Genomic DNA, 24,160 nt, shown 5'->3' with positions numbered 1-24,160 from the left:
GCTTGTTAAATCATCACCCGTTTGCCGAAGTAGGCTGTGATTCAATGAGAAATGAACAGGCACCGCATCGATTATATGCATCGCAGGACAGGCTAGATAAACTTGTAATATCATCAATCATGTGTAGTTAACTAGTGATTATGTTAAGATTGATTGATTGTTTTTTATAAAATAAGTTTAATGCTAGCTAGCAACTTACCTTGGCTTCTTGCTGCCCTCGCGTAACAGGTAGTCAGCCTGCCCGCAGGCTCCTCATGGAGTGCAAAGTAAGGCAGGTGGTTAGAGCGTTGGACTAGTAACCGGAAGGTTGCAAAAACGAATCCCTGAGCTGACAAGGTAAAAATCACACTTGCCTAGTTAAATAAAAGGTGTTTAATTATTAATTTTTTTCTATAAAACAAAAAAATCAGCAAAATTCGGTGCCCAAAATTACCGATTGTTATGAAAACTTGAAATCGGACCTAATTAAAAAATGGGCCATTCTGATTAAAATCGGTCGACCTCTAGCTCACAGCCAACAGGAAATAACTAATATACATGATATCCAAACAAGTTCATTCGGACTTGCACAAGAGGGACCCCCTCATCCTAGTCTCTCTCAAACTAGTAAGCTCTCAAAATAGACTTCAAAGTCTGATGAAGACCCCCAACGTGAAATTCAAACCTGCAGGTAGTGCAGTCGGGCCGTGAAGTCCAAACGTTGAAAAGAATTTCACCATGAGCTTAATACTGGGAGCCATGATTTTACTCAGTGGAATGGCCTCAGGGAAACGAGTGGCAGCACATTATGGTTAAGAGAAACTGGTTACCACTCTTGGCTTTGGGCAAAGGACCAACACAATCCACCAGAACCCTGCTAAAATGTTCATTAAAAGCAGGAAGAGGCTGCTAAGGTGCAACCGGTACAGCTTGGTTCGGTTTACCCGTCCGCTGGCAAATGCGACAGGATATGCAGTAAGACAATATCCTGTTTCAGACCAGAAGAAGTTACACAAGATTCGGTCATTCATCTTGTTGTGCACATGATGGCCTGCCATACTACCATCCTGAGGAAACCTCAGTATCTCTTGTCGAAGTGTAACAACAATTTGAGATACACTGGGCCAATCATCCTGCTCAGAAGTGGCACGAGAAAACCATTTCCTCAGAACACCATCTGTCAGAGTAACCCACATGAACTTCAAACTCCTATGGACGCATCTCAGTAAAAAGAAGGGAGAAGGAGACATCTCTACTCGGTTCCGCAATCAGCCGCTTCCTAGACATTGAAGTGTCAACTGTAGGGACCCTCTCTTCCTTCAGCGGCCCTACAAAACTTGCTCACCTTGGGGTTTTTAAAGGAGAGGTCAACTCTGGTGGTTTACCGAAATCAGGATCACCCATAAACGTTTAATTTAGATCGATCATGGTGGGGGTCGCTGACATCCTCCACAACACTAGACTTTCGCCCACCAACTTTCTTAGACATAGCATGTGTAACGGAACACGCTAGGGTACTTTGATAACCCATCAGGTTCCTCTACTCTGGGTTTCTCACAAAACGACAGGATTTGGCACAACCTTCCATCCAGCCAAATAATTTCCCAAAATGAACGAGACCACCTTCACAGATAGGCTAGGCCTCACTCCAACAACAAAGTAACCAGATCAGACTCGAGTTCCACATTATACAAAATAACTTCTATGCCTTGTAACGCACTGTAACCAGTTGCTGAAATGTCAGACAAAGGCAAAACATCCTCCAAAATGAAGGACTGGGCTGCCCCAGTGTCTTGCAGTATCTTCACCAGCTGCTTAAAAGCATTGCTACTCCGCAGAGACAAACCCGTCTGAAACAAAGGGTTTATACACATCTGATCCAAAATCTTGTTTAAGAGATACAACAGTCCCAAACAGAGACTTAATGGGCTGGAGTGCTCTCTCATTTTTCCATTTCAACTTAGGACACAGAGACAGTATCCTTTCTCACAGCAGTAATGACAAACTGTTGGATACGAAAAACCTGTTCTGCCGATCTTTATCTTTGGGCTCTGTAGAAATGGACTTAAACCTTGCAGTAGGATGTGACTTCTCTGTACTGCTTTTTGCATAGCGATAATGACTGGGTGCTTTGTGAAGATCCTTGTGTCTCAACACAAACTCATCCGCAAGAATTACAGCTTTCTCAAGAGTGAGATCCTTGTGCTCAAATGTAGAGGGGAAGGCAATTTTTGAACAGCTCGAGAAGTAGGAGAGTTTTCAAATCCTCAAGGTCCTTGACCTCTTGAGAACCACAGCAGCAAGCAAAAGACATGCTTGTTCCCCAGCGAACTCGTCATGGCTTTGTGATTGTGTCTTTTGTAATTTACGAAACTATTGTCAGTATGCCTCTGGGACCAACTCATAAGCCCGAAGTATAGCAGCTATAATAGTGTCAATCTGAACTCTGGTCGGGAAATAAAGCGGCGTACACTTTGAGCCTTTCCCACAAGGACATTTGGAGGAGCAGTGACCAAATATCTTAGCCATTTTAGGGATGTGGGAATCCCCTCAAACAAAGTAATACATACATCCACCTCTGTCATTAAAAAGGCAGTACAACCAGCTGTTCCGACCAAGATCAAACTCTTGAGAGCAAGATGACCAGACTGGATTCGGAGTGCTTCCAGCTCTTTCAAGCGAATGGCATGCACACGTTCTTATTGGCCTAGTCGGTCTGCACACTCTTATTGGCCTAGTCGGTCTGCACACTCTTATTGGCCTAGTCTGTCTGCACACTCTTATTGGCCTAGTCTGTCTGCACACTCTTATTGGCCTAGTCTGTCTGCACACTCTTATTGGCCTAGTCTGTCTGCACACTCTTATTGGCCTAGTCTGTCTGCACACTCTTATTGGCCTAGTCTGTCTGCACACTCTTATTGGCCTAGTCTGTCTGCACACTCTTATTGGCCTAGTCTGTCTGCACACTCTTATTGGCCTAGTCTGTCTGCACACTCTTATTGGCCTAGTCTGTCTGCACACTCTTATTGGCCTAGTCTGTCTGCACACTCTTATTGGCCTAGTCTGTCTGCACACTCTTATTGGCCTAGTCTGTCTGCACACTCTTATTGGCCTAGTCTGTCTGCACACTCTTATTGGCCTAGTCTGTCTGCACACTCTTATTGGCCTAGTCTGTCTGCACACTCTTATTGGCCTAGTCTGTCTGCACACTCTTATTGGCCTAGTCTGTCTGCACACTCTTATTGGCCTAGTCTGTCTGCACACTCTTATTGGCCTAGTCTGTCTGCACACTCTTATTGGCCTAGTCTGTCTGCACACTCTTATTGGCCTAGTCTGTCTGCACACTCTTATTGGCCTAGTCTGTCTGCACACTCTTATTGGCCTAGTCTGTCTGCACACTCTTATTGGCCTAGTCTGTCTGCACACTCTTATTGGCCTAGTCTGTCTGCACACTCTTATTGGCCTAGTCTGTCTGCACACTCTTATTGGCCTAGTCTGTCTGCACACTCTTATTGGCCTAGTCTGTCTGCACACTCTTATTGGCCTAGTCTGTCTGCACACTCTTATTGGCCTAGTCTGTCTGCACACTCTTATTGGCCTAGTCTGTCTGCACACTCTTATTGGCCTAGTCTGTCTGCACACTCTTATTGGCCTAGTCTGTCTGCACACTCTTATTGGCCTAGTCTGTCTGCACACTCTTATTGGCCTAGTCTGTCTGCACACTCTTATTGGCCTAGTCTGTCTGCACACTCTTATTGGCCTAGTCTGTCTGCACACTCTTATTGGCCTAGTCTGTCTGCACACTCTTATTGGCCTAGTCTGTCTGCACACTCTTATTGGCCTAGTCTGTCTGCACACTCTTATTGGCCTAGTCTGTCTGCACACTCTTATTGGCCTAGTCTGTCTGCACACTCTTATTGGCCTAGTCTGTCTGCACACTCTTATTGGCCTAGTCTGTCTGCACACTCTTATTGGCCTAGTCTGTCTGCACACTCTTATTGGCCTAGTCTGTCTGCACACTCTTATTGGCCTAGTCTGTCTGCACACTCTTATTGGCCTAGTCTGTCTGCACACTCTTATTGGCCTAGTCTGTCTGCACACTCTTATTGGCCTAGTCTGTCTGCACACTCTTATTGGCCTAGTCTGTCTGCACACTCTTATTGGCCTAGTCTGTCTGCACACTCTTATTGGCCTAGTCTGTCTGCACACTCTTATTGGCCTAGTCTGTCTGCACACTCTTATTGGCCTAGTCTGTCTGCACACTCTTATTGGCCTAGTCTGTCTGCACACTCTTATTGGCCTAGTCTGTCTGCACACTCTTATTGGCCTAGTCTGTCTGCACACTCTTATTGGCCTAGTCTGTCTGCACACTCTTATTGGCCTAGTCTGTCTGCACACTCTTATTGGCCTAGTCTGTCTGCACACTCTTATTGGCCTAGTCTGTCTGCACACTCTTATTGGCCTAGTCTGTCTGCACACTCTTATTGGCCTAGTCTGTCTGCACACTCTTATTGGCCTAGTCTGTCTGCACACTCTTATTGGCCTAGTCTGTCTGCACACTCTTATTGGCCTAGTCTGTCTGCACACTCTTATTGGCCTAGTCTGTCTGCACACTCTTATTGGCCTAGTCTGTCTGCACACTCTTATTGGCCTAGTCTGTCTGCACACTCTTATTGGCCTAGTCTGTCTGCACACTCTTATTGGCCTAGTCTGTCTGCACACTCTTATTGGCCTAGTCTGTCTGCACACTCTTATTGGCCTAGTCTGTCTGCACACTCTTATTGGCCTAGTCTGTCTGCACACTCTTATTGGCCTAGTCTGTCTGCACACTCTTATTGGCCTAGTCTGTCTGCACACTCTTATTGGCCTAGTCTGTCTGCACACTCTTATTGGCCTAGTCTGTCTGCACACTCTTATTGGCCTAGTCTGTCTGCACACTCTTATTGGCCTAGTCTGTCTGCACACTCTTATTGGCCTAGTCTGTCTGCACACTCTTATTGGCCTAGTCTGTCTGCACACTCTTATTGGCCTAGTCTGTCTGCACACTCTTATTGGCCTAGTCTGTCTGCACACTCTTATTGGCCTAGTCTGTCTGCACACTCTTATTGGCCTAGTCTGTCTGCACACTCTTATTGGCCTAGTCTGTCTGCACACTCTTATTGGCCTAGTCTGTCTGCACACTCTTATTGGCCTAGTCTGTCTGCACACTCTTATTGGCCTAGTCTGTCTGCACACTCTTATTGGCCTAGTCTGTCTGCACACTCTTATTGGCCTAGTCTGTCTGCACACTCTTATTGGCCTAGTCTGTCTGCACACTCTTATTGGCCTAGTCTGTCTGCACACTCTTATTGGCCTAGTCTGTCTGCACACTCTTATTGGCCTAGTCTGTCTGCACACTCTTATTGGCCTAGTCTGTCTGCACACTCTTATTGGCCTAGTCTGTCTGCACACTCTTATTGGCCTAGTCTGTCTGCACACTCTTATTGGCCTAGTCTGTCTGCACACTCTTATTGGCCTAGTCTGTCTGCACACTCTTATTGGCCTAGTCTGTCTGCACACTCTTATTGGCCTAGTCTGTCTGCACACTCTTATTGGCCTAGTCTGTCTGCACACTCTTATTGGCCTAGTCTGTCTGCACACTCTTATTGGCCTAGTCTGTCTGCACACTCTTATTGGCCTAGTCTGTCTGCACACTCTTATTGGCCTAGTCTGTCTGCACACTCTTATTGGCCTAGTCTGTCTGCACACTCTTATTGGCCTAGTCTGTCTGCACACTCTTATTGGCCTAGTCTGTCTGCACACTCTTATTGGCCTAGTCTGTCTGCACACTCTTATTGGCCTAGTCTGTCTGCACACTCTTATTGGCCTAGTCTGTCTGCACACTCTTATTGGCCTAGTCTGTCTGCACACTCTTATTGGCCTAGTCTGTCTGCACACTCTTATTGGCCTAGTCTGTCTGCACACTCTTATTGGCCTAGTCTGTCTGCACACTCTTATTGGCCTAGTCTGTCTGCACACTCTTATTGGCCTAGTCTGTCTGCACACTCTTATTGGCCTAGTCTGTCTGCACACTCTTATTGGCCTAGTCTGTCTGCACACTCTTATTGGCCTAGTCTGTCTGCACACTCTTATTGGCCTAGTCTGTCTGCACACTCTTATTGGCCTAGTCTGTCTGCACACTCTTATTGGCCTAGTCTGTCTGCACACTCTTATTGGCCTAGTCTGTCTGCACACTCTTATTGGCCTAGTCTGTCTGCACACTCTTATTGGCCTAGTCTGTCTGCACACTCTTATTGGCCTAGTCTGTCTGCACACTCTTATTGGCCTAGTCTGTCTGCACACTCTTATTGGCCTAGTCTGTCTGCACACTCTTATTGGCCTAGTCTGTCTGCACACTCTTATTGGCCTAGTCTGTCTGCACACTCTTATTGGCCTAGTCTGTCTGCACACTCTTATTGGCCTAGTCTGTCTGCACACTCTTATTGGCCTAGTCTGTCTGCACACTCTTATTGGCCTAGTCTGTCTGCACACTCTTATTGGCCTAGTCTGTCTGCACACTCTTATTGGCCTAGTCTGTCTGCACACTCTTATTGGCCTAGTCTGTCTGCACACTCTTATTGGCCTAGTCTGTCTGCACACTCTTATTGGCCTAGTCTGTCTGCACACTCTTATTGGCCTAGTCTGTCTGCACACTCTTATTGGCCTAGTCTGTCTGCACACTCTTATTGGCCTAGTCTGTCTGCACACTCTTATTGGCCTAGTCTGTCTGCACACTCTTATTGGCCTAGTCTGTCTGCACACTCTTATTGGCCTAGTCTGTCTGCACACTCTTATTGGCCTAGTCTGTCTGCACACTCTTATTGGCCTAGTCTGTCTGCACACTCTTATTGGCCTAGTCTGTCTGCACACTCTTATTGGCCTAGTCTGTCTGCACACTCTTATTGGCCTAGTCTGTCTGCACACTCTTATTGGCCTAGTCTGTCTGCACACTCTTATTGGCCTAGTCTGTCTGCACACTCTTATTGGCCTAGTCTGTCTGCACACTCTTATTGGCCTAGTCTGTCTGCACACTCTTATTGGCCTAGTCTGTCTGCACACTCTTATTGGCCTAGTCTGTCTGCACACTCTTATTGGCCTAGTCTGTCTGCACACTCTTATTGGCCTAGTCTGTCTGCACACTCTTATTGGCCTAGTCTGTCTGCACACTCTTATTGGCCTAGTCTGTCTGCACACTCTTATTGGCCTAGTCTGTCTGCACACTCTTATTGGCCTAGTCTGTCTGCACACTCTTATTGGCCTAGTCTGTCTGCACACTCTTATTGGCCTAGTCTGTCTGCACACTCTTATTGGCCTAGTCTGTCTGCACACTCTTATTGGCCTAGTCTGTCTGCACACTCTTATTGGCCTAGTCTGTCTGCACACTCTTATTGGCCTAGTCTGTCTGCACACTCTTATTGGCCTAGTCTGTCTGCACACTCTTATTGGTCTAGTCTGTCTGCACACTCTTATTGGTCTAGTCTGTCTGCACACTCTTATTGGTCTAGTCTGTCTGCACACTCTTATTGGTCTAGTCTGTCTGCACACTCTTATTGGTCTAGTCTGTCTGCACACTCTTATTGGTCTAGTCTGTCTGCACACTCTTATTGGTCTAGTCTGTCTGCACACTCTTATTGGTCTAGTCTGTCTGCACACTCTTATTGGTCTAGTCTGTCTGCACACTCTTATTGGTCTAGTCTGTCTGCACACTCTTATTGGTCTAGTCTGTCTGCACACTCTTATTGGTCTAGTCTGTCTGCACACTCTTATTGGTCTAGTCTGTCTGCACACTCTTATTGGTCTAGTCTGTCTGCACACTCTTATTGGTCTAGTCTGTCTGCACACTCTTATTGGTCTAGTCTGTCTGCACACTCTTATTGGTCTAGTCTGTCTGCACACTCTTATTGGTCTAGTCTGTCTGCACACTCTTATTGGTCTAGTCTGTCTGCACACTCTTATTGGTCTAGTCTGTCTGCACACTCTTATTGGTCTAGTCTGTCTGCACACTCTTATTGGTCTAGTCTGTCTGCACACTCTTATTGGTCTAGTCTGTCTGCACACTCTTATTGGTCTAGTCTGTCTGCACACTCTTATTGGTCTAGTCTGTCTGCACACTCTTATTGTTCTAGTCTGTCTGCACACTCTTATTGTTCTAGTCTGTCTGCACACTCTTATTGTCCTAGTCTGTCTGCACACTCTTATTGTTCTAGTCTGTCTGCACACTCTTATTGTTCTAGTCTGTCTGCACACTCTTATTGTTCTAGTCTGTCTGCACACTCTTATTGTTCTAGTCTGTCTGCACACTCTTATTGTTCTAGTCTGTCTGCACACTCTTATTGTTCTAGTCTGTCTGCACACTCTTATTGTTCTAGTCTGTCTGCACACTCTTATTGTTCTAGTCTGTCTGCACACTCTTATTGTTCTAGTCTGTCTGCACACTCTTATTGTTCTAGTCTGTCTGCACACTCTTATTGTTCTAGTCTGTCTGCACACTCTTATTGTTCTAGTCTGTCTGCACACTCTTATTGTTCTAGTCTGTCTGCACACTCTTATTGTTCTAGTCTGTCTGCACACTCTTATTGTTCTAGTCTGTCTGCACACTCTTATTGTTCTAGTCTGTCTGCACACTCTTATTGTTCTAGTCTGTCTGCACACTCTTATTGTTCTAGTCTGTCTGCACACTCTTATTGTTCTAGTCTGTCTGCACACTCTTATTGTTCTAGTCTGTCTGCACACTCTTATTGTTCTAGTCTGTCTGCACACTCTTATTGTTCTAGTCTGTCTGCACACTCTTATTGTTCTAGTCTGTCTGCACACTCTTATTGTTCTAGTCTGTCTGCACACTCTTATTGTTCTAGTCTGTCTGCACACTCTTATTGTTCTAGTCTGTCTGCACACTCTTATTGTTCTAGTCTGTCTGCACACTCTTATTGTTCTAGTCTGTCTGCACACTCTTATTGTTCTAGTCTGTCTGCACACTTATTGTTCTAGTCTGTCTGCACACTCTTATTGTTCTAGTCTGTCTGCACACTCTTATTGTTCTAGTCTGTCTGCACACTCTTATTGTTCTAGTCTGTCTGCACACTCTTATTGTTCTAGTCTGTCTGCACACTCTTATTGTTCTAGTCTGTCTGCACACTCTTATTGTTCTAGTCTGTCTGCACATTCTTGTTGTTTGGCTGCACACTCATCTTGTCTTTCCCTGTGCTCTAACTCATTTATGTTCCTCCAATCTCTCCTCACGTTCGCTTTCCTTTTCCTTGCGCTCAAGCTTCTGTTCCTCCAATCTCACCTTAATTTCTAACTCTCTCAGCTGCACGTCTACGGGATGTACTCTGCCACCCGTAGGACCCATTTCATCAACCTCCCCAGAAGGATTTCCTCCTCCACCAAAGCAGTACCGATCAACGGTACTGGATTGCCAGATACCAGTTTGATATAATGCTTTGCAATGTTGAGCGGATTAGCCTTCATAAATGTATCTAACATCTCCCATGTAGGGTTTATTACAAATGCTTTCAACTTAGAGTCCATGGCCCTTTTTAGATTTGTATTAGCCTGTGTGTTTATACAACTTTCAAAATGATTCCACCAATCTTATAAGGTGGATGTCAGTGACAAACTACCACAAAAGTGTATTTTGAACACTCAAATATTTGGGCACAGCAGAGCTTCAGAGTAGGTGACTTCCATACTCATGGGAAACAAAATCCCGGACGAGACCCAATTTTGTTATATTCCCTAGGAAGACCCCTCCCAAAAAACTTTGCTCAAACTAAGGGAGGAACTGGCAAACTGACAACCAAAACCAGTGTGGTTTTAGAAGGGGTTCTAAAAGACACTCATAGGGCTGTCCACTGAAAGTTACATAGCAACAACAACTGGGACCTAAAAGACACCCACCATAAGCACCCAATAGAATTAGCCTAAGAAGCAAACCAAAAGAAAAACCCACCAAACTTAGACAGGAAACATTCCAAAAAGGTGAAGCAAAACAAAAGCAGATAAAGGATTGATTGTTAGAAATAAAAATAGGGATAGCCAACTAAAAGGTGTTAACCCCCGGCGTCTATCAAGACAACTAGAGCACTGGACCAGCCACGCATAAATAGAACCAAGGCCAGCAGAGGTGAAACACCTTCCCACTAATGAGATGGCAACCAGCACAGGTGTAACACATACTGACTAACGAGGTCACCAATCGGTGCATTCTATGTGCTAACAAGCTATACTTACTCAAGTCCAACCTCAAAACATAAATGGAAAAACCAAACCCTGTAACACACTTTATGATTATGATTCAGTTAAATTATACTTAGCAGATAGCACAATGACTGTTAGTCTATGGGTAACGCTAGTTAGCAATTGGCCTAGCACTAGTTAGCAACTTCCTGAAGTATCCCATTAAGTGTGACTTGCAACTTACTTGATATTGTACTGTCCAGCCTTCAGAGTGCACCGGTCAGGGAACTGGCTGAGTTTCTTGGACAGTGCTTTGACTTGCTTCTTGGTTTCCTGAAGGCCTTTGTCCTGCTCGTAGTCTGTGGAGGCAGACAGGGGTAGACCGTCCACCACCCGCACCACAGAGGCAAACAAGACCATTGACATCATACAGCTGGCTAGCTCTACACACTCTCACTGGACACCTAAAAAAAAAAAGAGGGAAAATGGAACATGTTCATAGAGCATGATGATTGTGAATTCATTAGCAATCTGATAAAATAGGCCTAGTTTAACAGAATTGCCAGCATGTCAATATTACCATAGCTATATCTAATTCACATTATTTTGGGTAGCCTTGTGTAACACTAGAATAGATCATAATAAATGGGAAAAGTTAGTGCGGGACTAATCTCTGTCTGCCATGGTTCGGTACCTTGGATAGCAGTTTTTCAAAGTGCTAATAGCTTGCCCTTGGTCACAAATCAGTTCCATTACACATCAGTCATTGGAAGAAGGCGTCTTCTGTACGGGGGAGTTTTGTTAAAACCCTTGTGTTGTTCGGGTCTGTGGTACCCATTTTCAATGTTTACTAAAATAAAAAGTATACAATGAATAACCTGAGACTCATTGGCCTTGACTCATTTTCTGTGAAGAACATGCAAAATAACACCCCCTTACATATTCATATGTGGTGTTCGGGTTACCGGGCCCGAGGGTAATAAAAGTGTGTATGTAGGTGAAAACAAGTACAAATTAAACAAAAGGTTTGCTGTGTGCCTTCACTCTGTCTTCTTCCTCCCTGGGCCTGCTGTTCCAACATAACACCAAGAACAGAGAAGCTAGCATGGAAGGAGCATCTTCCACTTTGGAAGATGAAGAATTTTCAGAATATGTCTGTCAATTCAGAATCTGACAGTGAGTTGGAAGAAGAGGATGAGATTGACCCTCAGCCAGCCCCAGGAGCAGCCCGTCAGCGGCCAGCCCCAGGACAAGTCCGTCAGCAGGGGGATGTCAAACATTTTCTTTAATTGAATGGTCTTCTTGCCCAAGGAATGACACACCCTGCATGGCTGCCAATGTGATAAGGATGCAACCAGGGCCAACGCGGATGGCGGTTACTCATGTGCGGGACATAACATTTTAGAACTGTTCATCCCAGACACTATCCAGAAAATCTTTCTTGACTGCACTAATTTGGAGGGAAGGTGTGTTTTTAGAGAGAGATGGAAGGAAATGGACCAAACTCATTTACATGCATACTTTGGGGTTCTTATCCTTGGTGTTTTCAGATCCAATGGGAAATCCACAGAATCCCTGTGGGATGCAGACACTGGCAGAGAACTTTTCAGTGCAACAAAGTCTCTGGAAAACTTCCACATTATTCCCAGGATTATCTGCTTCAATAACCGAGACACCAGACCAGCTCGGCAGCAGAGACAAGCTAGCTGCAAACAGGTCAGTGTGGGACAAGTGGGTGGACGGCCTTCACCTGTTATAAAACACTGGTCCCAACGTTACTGTTGATGAGCAGCATATGCCATTTAGGGGCCGCTGCCCCTTCAGGCAGTACATACCACAAAATATGGAATCAAGATCTGGGCTGCTTGTGATGCTGCTTCATCATATGCATGCTACTTGCAAGTGTATACAGGGAAGCCAGATGGAGGAGCCCCTGAGAAGAACCAAGGGATGCGGGTTGTCCTGGACGTGACCCAGGGACTCCGTGGCCACAACATCACATGCGATAACTTTTTTTTTTTACTTCGCACAAGCTGGGACAGGAGCTCCTCAAGAGGAAGCTGACGATGTTAAGAACAGTACGATAAAACAAGCCAGAGCTCCTACTTCTGCTGTTGAATATAAGGAAGAGGCCTACCAATAGCCCTTATCCACATTCCATGATCGAACGTTCTAAACACACTTCCTATCGGTGTGGCAATTTCCGGTCAGTCTAGTTGTCATCGACGATATAACGTTACTACCACTATGTCACAGTTTTTTACTAGGTGTCTTCAGGACTTGCCTCAAATTAATATTAATGATGTACATCAAATTGTTAAATGAGCCTCCGAGACTCCAGCTAGCAAGAATGAAAAGGGGTTTAAGATGTATATAGGAAGCTACATAGACAACTATGAAGATGAGTACCAAGTCAGTGACAGATATAACGTTAGCTAGCTACAATCATTAGCTAGCTAATTTAACTATTAACTGTAGCTAGCTAGTTACTTCGTAAAATGACCTAACGTTGACAGAATCTACCTGAGAATGTGTGTATTTTCATTAGCTTGGTTAAGTTATGCTTGCTAGCTATATTTGCTAGCTAAAAATAATTGTTATGTCTTTACATTTTACATTTACATTTTAGTCATTTAGCAGACGCTCTTATCCAGAGCGACTTACAGTAGAGTGCATACATTTTATTACATTTACATACTGAGACAAGGATATCCCTACCGGCCAAACCCTCCCTAACCCGGACGACGCTATGCCAATTGTGCGTCGCCCTACGGACCTCCCGGTTGCGGCCGGCTGCGACAGAGCCTGGGCGTGCACCCAGAGACTCTGGTGGCGCAGCGATGCAGTGCCCTAGACCACTGCGCCACCCGGGAGACTACTTACAGACAGGATGTTAAAGCTACTAACTACTTACAGACAGGATGTTAAAGCTACTAACTACTTACAGACAGGATGTTAAAGCTACTAACTACTTACAGACAGGATGTTAAAGCTACTAACTACTTACAGACAGGATGTTAAAGCTACTAACTACTTACAGACAGGATGTTAAAGCTACTAACTACTTAGACAGGATGTTAAAGCTACTAACATGTTAAAGCTACTAACTACTTAGACAGGATGTTAAAGCTACTAATTACTTGCATGTTAAAGCTACTAACATGTTAAAGCTACTAACATGTTAAAGCTACTAACTACTTGCATGTTAAAGCTACTAACATGTTAAAGCTACTAACTACTTACATGTTAAAGCTACTAACTACTTACATGTTAAAGCTACTAACTACTAACATGTTAAAGCTACTAACTACTTGCATGTTAAAGCTACTAACATGTTAAAGCTACTAACTACTAACATGTTAAAGCTACTAACTACTTACATGTTAAAGCTACTAACTACTTGCATGTTAAAGCTACTAACTACTTACAGACAGGATGTTAAAGCTACTAACTACCTACAGACAGGATGTTAAAGCTACTAACATGTTAAAGCTACTAACTACTTACAGACAGGATGTTAAAGCTACTAACTACCTACAGACAGGATGTTAAAGCTACTAACTACCTACAGACAGGATGTTAAAGCTACTAACTACCTACAGACAGGATGTTAAAGCTACTAACTACTTACAGACAGGATGTTAAAGCTACTAACTACTTACAGACAGGATGTTAAAGCTACTAACTACTTACAGACAGGATGTTAAAGCTACTAACTACTTACAGACAGGATGTTAAAGCTACTAACTACCTACAGACAGGATGTTAAAGCTACTAACATGTTAAAGCTACTAACTACTTGCACACTGAATATCAATATCTCACAACTTATAACTACAACTTTCATTTTTAATTCCAACTACTTTTAATAATAAGAAGAATTCTTTCTTCCTAACTAAAGGAAGAGGCTGTAAGTTGTGTTGTTAGTTACCGTTGTTAGGCAGGTCAGGGCCCTGGTCGGTGGTCAGTTCCTTGTTGTAGCGGAGAAACAGGATGGTGTTCCTGAGGGTCAGAGCGTGGTCAAAATACCTCTGGGCCTCACCCTCTGCTGTGCTCTCTACTTTCTCCAGCTTCTACACAGTATCTAACAAATCTAACATACATTGACAGGGGAGATCACCGTGAGGGCTGCCTGTCACCGGTCCATGAGGAAGAGTGAAAATCCGCACAGCATGAGAGTAGGGAAAGGTTATAGATAGCTACTAGGGACCTTGTTAAACATCTCCTGTGAGACACTGTCATCATGGTCAAAATGTGTTGGAGACAGAGTCAACGTTTAATCTTATCAATAGATAGATAATGATGGGTCCCAATCCCAATTTAGAATTGCCCATTTAACATGTTATTTGGTAAAGATCTGTTGATGCAGTGTTTGGTAATTTTGTTACTGAGACAATTTATTCCTGTATAGTTAAATGAGCCCCTAGTTAATAAGACGACTAGACACTACTATGTTTATTGTTATGGGCCACATCATTCTTGTTTCTCACTACAGTCACTTATCTTCACAGATGGTGTTAAAGCACTCCGTACAAGTGATAGTGGTCCAAAGCCACTGCTCCTGTGTTGCAGGAAGTGCTCTGTGCAATCATCTGGTGGCCCTTCTTTACCAGACAGCGCACTACTCTCAACTAAACATTCCTGCTGCACCACCAGTTCACAGCTGCACAGACACAGAACAGCGTTGGCACAAGCCAAGAACACTTGTGAGTCTATCAATATCCATATAAAAAATGCACCTGAAAAGTATCCAGCCTATGTAACAGTAAATCATTGTTAATTAGGGTGTGAAACCAGGTCTGGTTGATGGGATAGAGTTCAGTAAACCTACTAACTCGTGTGCTGATGGAATAAGGAAAGTTGGAGGTTCCTAGAATGGAAACATTTTAGAAAACATTTTCTTGTGACTGTATCCACATGATAATGACAAATGTTTGGGACAAAGACGGGGTTGAAATATAATCTATAAATCTGTATATTTTAATTCATTTGAACTTTCGGGCTTGTGCTGTTTCTGGAAAGCACTCAATGGATACATGCCTGACATGGACCTTCTCCGCGTCTCAGAAACATATGCCAACTTTTCTCCACTTACTGCCCTCTTGTGACAACAATGGACATGTCAGCTGACGTACCCCTGGTTGAGTCCGCCTTTGGGCCAGTGCAAGCCGGCAGTGTTCTGTCCTATCAGCTTCCACAGCCAAAGACCCGTGAAATTGTGAAGATTGCCGATGCCACTTCTCCACCAATACTTCCATTAGATGGCTAGTCTTCCCAGTGTGCTTACGTCCTTAGCCATCAGGAGCAGTTCCACCTCAAGGCATTAGAGACAACCTACGAGATGTCAAAGTCCAGGTTGCTACAAGGGAGCAGAGCAGCAGCCCGGAATGGCATCAGCTCAGGAAAATGAGAATAACATCCTCTCGTTTCCGAGAGGTTTGCCATGTCCGGGGAGACCTCAGCTGACCACCTAGCTGAGCAGATGTTCAAGGGATCTGGTATGCCGACCATGGAGATGAAGAGGGGGCTAGATATGGAGCCAGTGGCTGTACAGTACTGCACACTGAAGAATGTTACATTCTTTCCGTTCTTTCCACTCCTTCGTAGTGCACCCAGATGCTCCGCGGTTGGGATCCTCTCCAGATGGCATCATATTTGATCCCAGTGTGAGACCACACTTTGGACTCAGAGGTCAAGCGCCAAAATGTACCAAGTTATGTTGACTGCCATTACCTGAAGATACAGAATGGAGAGCTGAAGTTGAAGAGATCTCATTCTTACTACTGGCAGGTACAAGGTCAAATCCTTCTCAGGTTGTAGCTGGTGTGACTCATTTGTACACAGGAGGACATCCTAGTTGAAAGGATAAATAAAGATCTACAGGTTGTAGCTGGTGTCATCTGTACACAGGAGGAGATCCTAGTTGAAAGGATGTATAAAGATCTACAGGTTGTAGCTGGTGTGACCTTTGTCATCTGTACACAGGAGGACGTCCTAGTTGAAAGGATATATAAAGATCTACAGGTTGTAGCTGGTGTGACCTTTGTCATCTGTACACAGGAGGACGTCCTAGTTGAAAGGATATATAAAGATCTACAGGTTGTAGCTGGTGTGACCTTTGTCATCTGTACACAGGAGGACGTCCTAGTTGAAAGGATGTATAAAGATCTACAGGTTGTAGCTGGTGTGACCTTTGTCATCTGTACACAGGAGGACGTCCTAGTTGAAAGGATGTATAAAGATCTACAGGTTGTAGCTGGTGTGACCTTTGTCATCTGTACACAGGAGGACGTCCTAGTTGAAAGGATAAATAAAGATCTACAGGTTGTAGCTGGTGTCATCTCTACACAGGAGGACGTCCTAGTTGAAAGGATGTATAAAGATCTACAGGTTGTAGCTGGTGTCACCTTTGTCATCTGTACACAGGAGGACGTCCTAGTTGAAAGGATATATAAAGATCTACAGGTTGTAGCTGGTGTGACCTTTGTCATCTGTACACAGGAGGACGTCCTAGTTGAAAGGATATATAAAGATCTACAGGTTTCAAAAACTATAAGAGAGAAGGTTGACCACTTGTATTTTACCACTACCTGCAGAAGTGTCTCGCACCTGAATGGATCCCCTGCATGGGTGCCAAGTTTAGTGGTTTTATGAAAAATAAGTATTGATGTTCTTGTGAAGAAATCACCAGTAGAATACATTTGTTTAAAAAAAAATGTATTTCGGCAAATGTTCAATAGTTCAGTTAATCAATTACACATCTCCAACCTTGTATTCAAACTTGCATTCTGGCTATTCTGTGTTTACTTGATTTCTTTCCCCCACCCCTGTTACTCATTGCCTAATTAAAGCTCACACAAACGATTGATACATGTCATATATAAACAAATTATTATTTTGCTGCTAGCAAATAAACACATGTACATTGGCTTGGCCCATGCTCTGACCAGATCATAGACGGCACAGTCCATAGGCAGCGCACCTTGTTCTTCATCCCCCTCAGTCGGAACAGGAGGTTTCAGTCTTTCCCAAACTCCAGGTCTCTTTTGAATGTGCCAGTTCCACGCGAAGACAGTAGGAACAACACCTCTTTTTAGGTATTGTCGCCCCCCCCAATTTTTCCCTCAACAAAGTCACTTTCGACAAAATGTGTACTACACACCTTTGTGTGTTTGGTGACAGCAAAGTTGTCACGATGTACTGCCACCAACCACCTTTTTCCGAGCTCTACATCGACCGGGAAACGATGGAACCTCACAATACCATTACATTTGGAAGAAACTGAACACAGAGGCACTGAACAATGTTCATTAGCACCTCCTTCGCGGGGCTGTAATTTAAACGTAGTCATTGCGAACTATTTCAGTCAGAAATGCATCGACGATAGCTAGTAAGCTAATGATAAAAACAATAGCAGAACTCGCTCCGGAAGTAATCAACACGATCGGAAGTAAATTAGAACGTTGGAGGCGGTATAATGCATAGATAGAGCCTATTCCTCTCAATTTCAGTTCATGGCAGACACATCCCTAGTGTCCTATGTGACAAAGAAATGCAAAAACGTGGTACTCATGAGTACGCTGCATAGGGATGGGAGAATCTGTGGCAGGATCGTCAAAAACTAGAAATCATAATGGATTACAATGCCACAAAATGAGGTGTGGACAATTTAGGCAAGCTGGTTACTGGCTATAGCTGCAAAAGAAGAACCCTACGCTGGATAATCATCAACATCTTGGACATCTCGGCGTACAACACGTTCATCATCTGGATGGCGTTTTGGAACAGAGAGAAACTCCAGAGGAGACGGCTCTTTTTCGAGGAGCTGGGCAAGGCATTGGTAAGACCTCAAATCCAGAGGCTGCAACATATTCCAAGGACCCCAGCTTCTGCAGCCATCGTGAGTAGCATTCAGGAGGAGGATGCTGGTGCCCCATCCACCCGACCCAAAGAACCAACAACTCTAATAGCAGAAGTAAGTGTGAGTGATGTTGTTGCACGTGTGTGCCGGACTCTCCTACCCTGGCATGCTGGAACTATATATCCGAGTGAGATAAAAGTAAAATTCCTGAACTAAGTTGTCATCATTCTAGATTGCAGCCGGTAGCAACCAGTGCTGCGGTGTGGACCCAAGAACAACAGGAAGACAAACTCAGCAAAAAAAGAAACGTCCTCTCACTATCAACTGCGCTTATTTTCAGCAAACTTAACATGTTATGTTCATACAAATAATTACACAAGACTCAAACGAACTGAACAAGTTCCACAGACAGAAATGGAATAATGTGTCCCTGAAGTGGGTGGGGTGGGGGTCAAATCAAAAGAAACAGTATCTGGTGTGGCCACCAGCTGCATTAACTTTTCTAGGATATGTGGGACGCTACCGTCACACTTGGCCAAAAGCCAGTAAAAATGCAGAGCGCCAAATTCAAATATATTACTATAAAAAACAAACATGAAAGACACTAAATTAAAGCTACACTCCAGCCAACATGTCTGATTTCAAAAAGGATTTACAGCGAAAGCACACCAAACGATTATGTTAGGTCAGTACATAGCCACAGAAAAACACAGCCATTTTTCGACCATTAGAGGTCGACCGATTAATCGGAATGGCCGATTTCAAGTTTTCATAACAATCGGAAATCGGTATTTTTGGGCGCCAATTTTATTTTATTTTTTTACACCTTTATTTAATCTTTATTTAACTAGGCAAGTCAGTTAAGAACAAATTCTTATTTTCAATGACGGCCTAGGAACGTTCTGCCTCATTCAGAACGTTTAAAGTCCAATGCTATTTAAAGTCCAATGCTCTAACACTGATTACATTGCACTCCACGAGGAGCCTGCCTGTGCCGCGAATGCAGTACGCTAAGGCAAATTGCTAGCTAGCATTAAACTTATCTTATAAAAAACAATCAATCAATGACTGTCATTGCTCCAATGTGTACTTAACCATAAACATCAATGCCTTTCTTAAAATCAATACACAAGTATATATTTTTAAACCTGCATATTTAGCTAAAAGAAATCCAGGTTAGCAGGCAATATTAATCAGGTGAAATTGTGCCATTTCTCTTGCGTTCATTGCACGTAGAGTCAGGGTATATGCAACAGTTTGGGCCGCCTGGGTCTTTGCGAACTAATTTGCCAGAATTTTACATAATATTGAAGGTTGTGCAATGTAAGAGGAATATTTAGACTCATGGATGCCACCCGTTAGATAAAATACGGAACGGAATAAACGTTTTGTTTTCGAGGTGATAGTTTCCGGATTAGTCAAAGGTATATGGTTTAGAGAGAAATAGTCGACGCGTTATAATTCCTGTAGTAATTTGCGGCTGAATTTGAAAGGGGTTCCTTCGTTATTTTACCGTTCATGTCTTCCATAGAGAATGTCTTGATCTACTTCAAATAAGGTCTGTGTTTCGTGCAGGCTTAAACCGCCTCGACGTTTTGATACCCGTGTAAATCTCACTAGGATAAGGTAACGTTTGTCAACATATTTTCATAAATCCACTCTACAAAAAAAATCTTTGCTTATATTTAGCCAATATTGATCAGAGTTACCTTGTCCTATGGATATCTACACAGTTATAAAATTGGCAAGGTGGTGTAAGCCTACACGAAACGCAGACCTTATTTTAAGTGAATCTAAAAAATATCCTATTGAATAAATGAAGGAACTGCTTTTCAGATTTTGCTAGGTGTCATGGGAATTATGACTCGCACTTTGGTTGTCAAATCTTACCATGCCCATTATTAAAATAGGATTTCCTGCATATAGCAAATACAGTTTTTGTTTTCAACATTCATCACAGGTAACTTAAACTCTATTTTTATTCAAACAGTTGAGAGTATTTGTCTCCTAAGCAGACTCTTCACTATCATTGTCACTTCAGAGCTGTGTGTGTGTGTGTGTGTGTGTATTTTTTTAAGTTAAAATAAAAAAGTGTTGCAAGTGTTGCAATTGTCATTATTACAAAAATGTGTGTGTATTATATAAAAAAATATATAGTTTAAAAAATAAAATAAAAATCAGCATCGGCTTTTTTTGTCCTCCAATAATCGGTATTGGTGTTGAAAAATCATAATCGGTCGACCTCTAGTTACGATATCGTAAAGGACCTTGAGCATGGCTGAGGTCAACCCATGACCAGCTCGGAAACCGGATTGCATAGCGGAGAAGGTACAGTGGGACTCGAAATGGTCGGTGATCTGTTTGTTAACTTGGCTTTCGAAGACCTTAGGAAGGCAGGGTAGGATATAGGTCTGTAGCAGTTTGGGTCTATAGTGTCTCCCCCTTTGAAGAGGGGGATGACCGCGGCAGCTTTCCAATCTTTGGGGATCTCAGACGATACGAAAGAGAGGTTGAACAGGCTAGTAAAAACTGCCTGTTTCGTTCCTGACTTCCCTGAAAAGTATCATATCACGGGGGCTATTCGATGCTAACGCAGTCAGGTCTGGAGTGAACCAAGGGCAATATCTGTTCCTGGTTCTAAATTTTTTGAACGAGGCATGCTTATTTAAGATGGTGAGGAAAACACTTTTATAGACCAACCAGGCATCCTCTACTGACGGAATGAGGTCAATATTCTTCCAGGATACCCGGGCCAGGTCGATTAGAAAGGCCTGGTCGCTGAAGTGTTTTAGGGAGCGTTTGACAGTGATGAGGGGTGGTCGTTTGACCGCAATTGTTTATGGTTCATTGAACAAGCATGAAAAACAGTGGTTAAACCCTTTACAATGAAGATCTGTGAAGTTATTTGGATTTTTACAAATTATCTTTGAAAGACAGGGTCCTGAAAAGGGGACATTTCTTTTTTTGCTGAGTTTAGTACACATGCATCAAGTGCAAGAAATACATTTGCACACAGTAAATGTATGTCCCTCATGTGCTGTGTAGGCCGAACTTAGTGTTAATTTATAATTTCCATAAAATACTATGTAAAATTTGGCCTTCCAATTGGTTCAGTTCAAAGCATTTTTATATTTTTTATTTAACTAGGCAAGTCACTTATGAACACATTGTTATTTAAAGTGATAGCCTATACCAGACAACGCTGGGCCAATTGTGCGCCACACTATGGGACTCCCAATCACAACTGGTTGTGAAACAGCCTGGATTCAAACCAGGGTGTCTAGTGACGCCTCAAGCACTGCAGTGCCTTAGACCGCTGTGCCACTCTGGAGCCCGCAATAAACAAAGTGATGAAAACCTTGTTTCATTTATATTTCTTCAAGATAAACATGATTTATTCCAACCATGTCTTAAGTATAGTTGATTTTGTTTACAAAAAACACATTTTATAAAAATAGCACTTTTATTTATAAATGCAATCTAGCAGAGGTACATTGCAAATATTAAGCATGTATCTATATTACTTGTAATTGATAAGTCAACATCTAAGTATATTTAGGTACCTTTTTATGGGTGTATTGTTTTAAAAGCCCAATAATGTTGTGGGTCAATCAAACCGCAAACATTGTGTGAATAACAAAAACACCACACAAGGATTAAGAGCCCAGATGCTCAGGCTGAACATTAAACAGACTTTGGTTGCGTTATTTATTTAATATTATTTTACTTTTATTTAAACTAGGCAAGTCAGTTAAAAGAACAAATTCTTATTTTCAATGACGGCCTACCCCGGCCAAACCTGGACGACACTGGATCAATTGTGCGCCGCTCTATGGGACTCCAAATCACGGACGGATGTGATACAGCCTGGATTCGAACCAAGAATTACAGTGACGCCTCTTGAACTGAGATGCAGTGCCTTAGACCGCTGCGCCACTCGGGAACGGGTTTGAAAGCATAAGGACCTCCTTACCTTTCATATCAGCGATAAATAATAAAACAAAGAGGTTAAATTGATACACAACGAACGTTACATATGGTTAAGGAGTAACTGTAGGCTCCAAGAGTACATATTGGGCTAGTTAATACGCCTCGCGAAAAATGTGCCCTCTCCAACCCCCTGGATAGTAAGCTAACTGGCTACATTTGTCTTGAGTGAGCCTGCATTTTTTTCTCTCCATTGTTTACCAGGATATGGTACATGCATAAGCGATTGTCAGGAGATTGATAGCTCAGAAACACTGGACAGGGAGATAGCTAAAGCTAGCTAGGTTGATCAGCAGAATGCTGGCAAAATCCGTTGTCGAGGATGGTGCAAAATGTGATAGTTAACTAGTGATGTTTGCTATATTTAATAGCAGGACTACTCAGTTACATGGCAATGCCTAGCCATCTTTATCCATGTCGCATAATATAAATTAAAAAGGGGCCACCTTTTTAGCTAGCTACTCAAATACCCCCGTTTGCTCTCTCCTAGTCATACGTGCTGTCCGTTAGCAAGCTACTGCACTCTAGCTAACATTAACTAGCTGTCAAGAGCAAAACTAACATGGCTTTCCAAACATAGAACATTAATTGTTATTTTGTGATCTAACCTGAACAGACGCGTATGTCAATGCAACACTCACCGCAAAGTAGTTTATTTCTTGTAACGTAGCATCACCGGGCACCGTTTTTATTTGCCTACATTCTGTTGTGGCGCAAACGTACACTCAGGACAGATGCCGCGTTCGATATTAGTCGGAACTAGGAACTTCCGACATGCTAACTAGATACTTGTACACGTGCCGCATGTAACCAGTTAGCAAGTTCGACATTTCGAGTTCCGACAGGGACATGAACGCGTTAAGAAACTCGTATGTTTACGTGTTTGACGGAACGGCTCGCTGTGCATTATGGGTAGGGCATACGTGATGCGTGCGCAGGTTGACATTTATTGGGATGAGTCTTGTCTTGGAGGATGCACTGAGAGAATTCCGTTAGATTGTCCAGGTGCAAAGTCGGCTTTATTGTAAACATTTATGAAAACAAATATTTGTATTTTTTGTCTTAAAATTAAGGTTAGGCACTAAGGTTAGCAGTGTGGTTAGGGTTAGGTTTTAAATAATATTTTCTGACTTTGTGGCTGTGCCAGCTAGTGACCACTCTGCAGAGCTGCCTCTAGAACAAGATTCATGACAAAAACGCTAACCTGTGAAGCGTGAATGCATTCTCATCAGCACCACCATTACACCAGCAAGAAATTAATGGATGGATTATCATGGATACCACAGCATATTGGAAAATAATGTCACTTTCATTCAATAACAACATTAGTCAGATATATATATTTGTATAGGTTGAAAAGGTTGGCTTTTTATATATGTTATTACCAGTCAAAAGTTTGGACACACCTGCTCATTCAAGAGTTTTTCTTTATTTTTTACTATTTTCTACATTGTAGAATAATAGTGAAGACATCAAAACTATGAAATAACACATATGGAATCGTGTTGTAACCAAAAAAAGTGTTTTACAAATCAAAATATATTTTTTAAAGTAGCCACCCTTTGCCTTGATGACCGCTTTGCACACTCTTGGCATTCTCTCAACCAGCTTCATGAGGTAGTCCTGTAATGCATTTCAATTTAAAGGCGTGCCTTGTTAAATGTTAATTTATGGAATTTCTTTCCATCTTAATACATTTGAGCCAATCAGTTGTGATGTGACAAGGTAGGAGTGATATACAGAAGATAACCCTATTTGGTAAAAGACCAGTTCAAATAAGCAAAGAGAAAATGACAGTCCATCATTACTTTAAGACATGAAGGTCAGTCAATCCGGAACATTTCAAAAACTTTAAAAGTTTCTTGAAGTGCAGTTGCAAAAAACATCAAGCGCTATGATGAAACTGAATCTCATGACGACCACCACAGCAATTAAGACCCAGAGTTACCTCTGCTGCAAAGGATACGTTCATTAGAGTTACCAGCCTCAGAAATTGTAGCCCAAATAAATGCTTCACAGAGTTCAAGTAACAGACACATCTCAACATCAACTGTTTAGAAGAGACTGTGGGAATCAGGCCTTCATGGTCGAATTGCTGCAAAGAAACCACTACTA

At 42.9% G+C, this 24,160-nt stretch overlaps 1 protein-coding gene across 2 annotated transcripts in view; it reads right to left on the bottom strand.

Annotated features, from left to right (window-relative positions):
* LOC129816598 (vesicle-trafficking protein SEC22a-like) overlaps positions 1 to 22,804 on the bottom strand; it is a 33,765-nt gene extending 10,961 nt beyond the window's left edge. The window contains exons 1-3 of one of the 2 annotated variants that reach the window (XM_055871278.1): positions 22,687 to 22,804; positions 14,129 to 14,199; positions 10,442 to 10,661 (exon numbers count right to left, since the gene is read on the bottom strand). In XM_055871278.1, the coding sequence (XP_055727253.1) occupies positions 10,442 to 10,626 (185 nt within the window). In that variant the 5' untranslated portion in view covers positions 10,627 to 10,661; positions 14,129 to 14,199; positions 22,687 to 22,804. The remainder of the gene's footprint in view (positions 1 to 10,441; positions 10,662 to 14,128; positions 14,200 to 22,686) is intronic. The other variant, XM_055871277.1, reaches the window with a different exon arrangement.
* Positions 22,805 to 24,160: the final 1,356 nt, after the last annotated feature.

The sequence above is a fragment of the Salvelinus fontinalis genome, chromosome 19, assembly GCF_029448725.1.
Source record: "Salvelinus fontinalis isolate EN_2023a chromosome 19, ASM2944872v1, whole genome shotgun sequence".
Taxonomy (NCBI): domain Eukaryota; kingdom Metazoa; phylum Chordata; class Actinopteri; order Salmoniformes; family Salmonidae; genus Salvelinus; species Salvelinus fontinalis.
The sequence above is the reverse complement of the archived record's forward strand: the minus strand, read 5'-3'. Positions and strand labels throughout refer to the sequence as shown.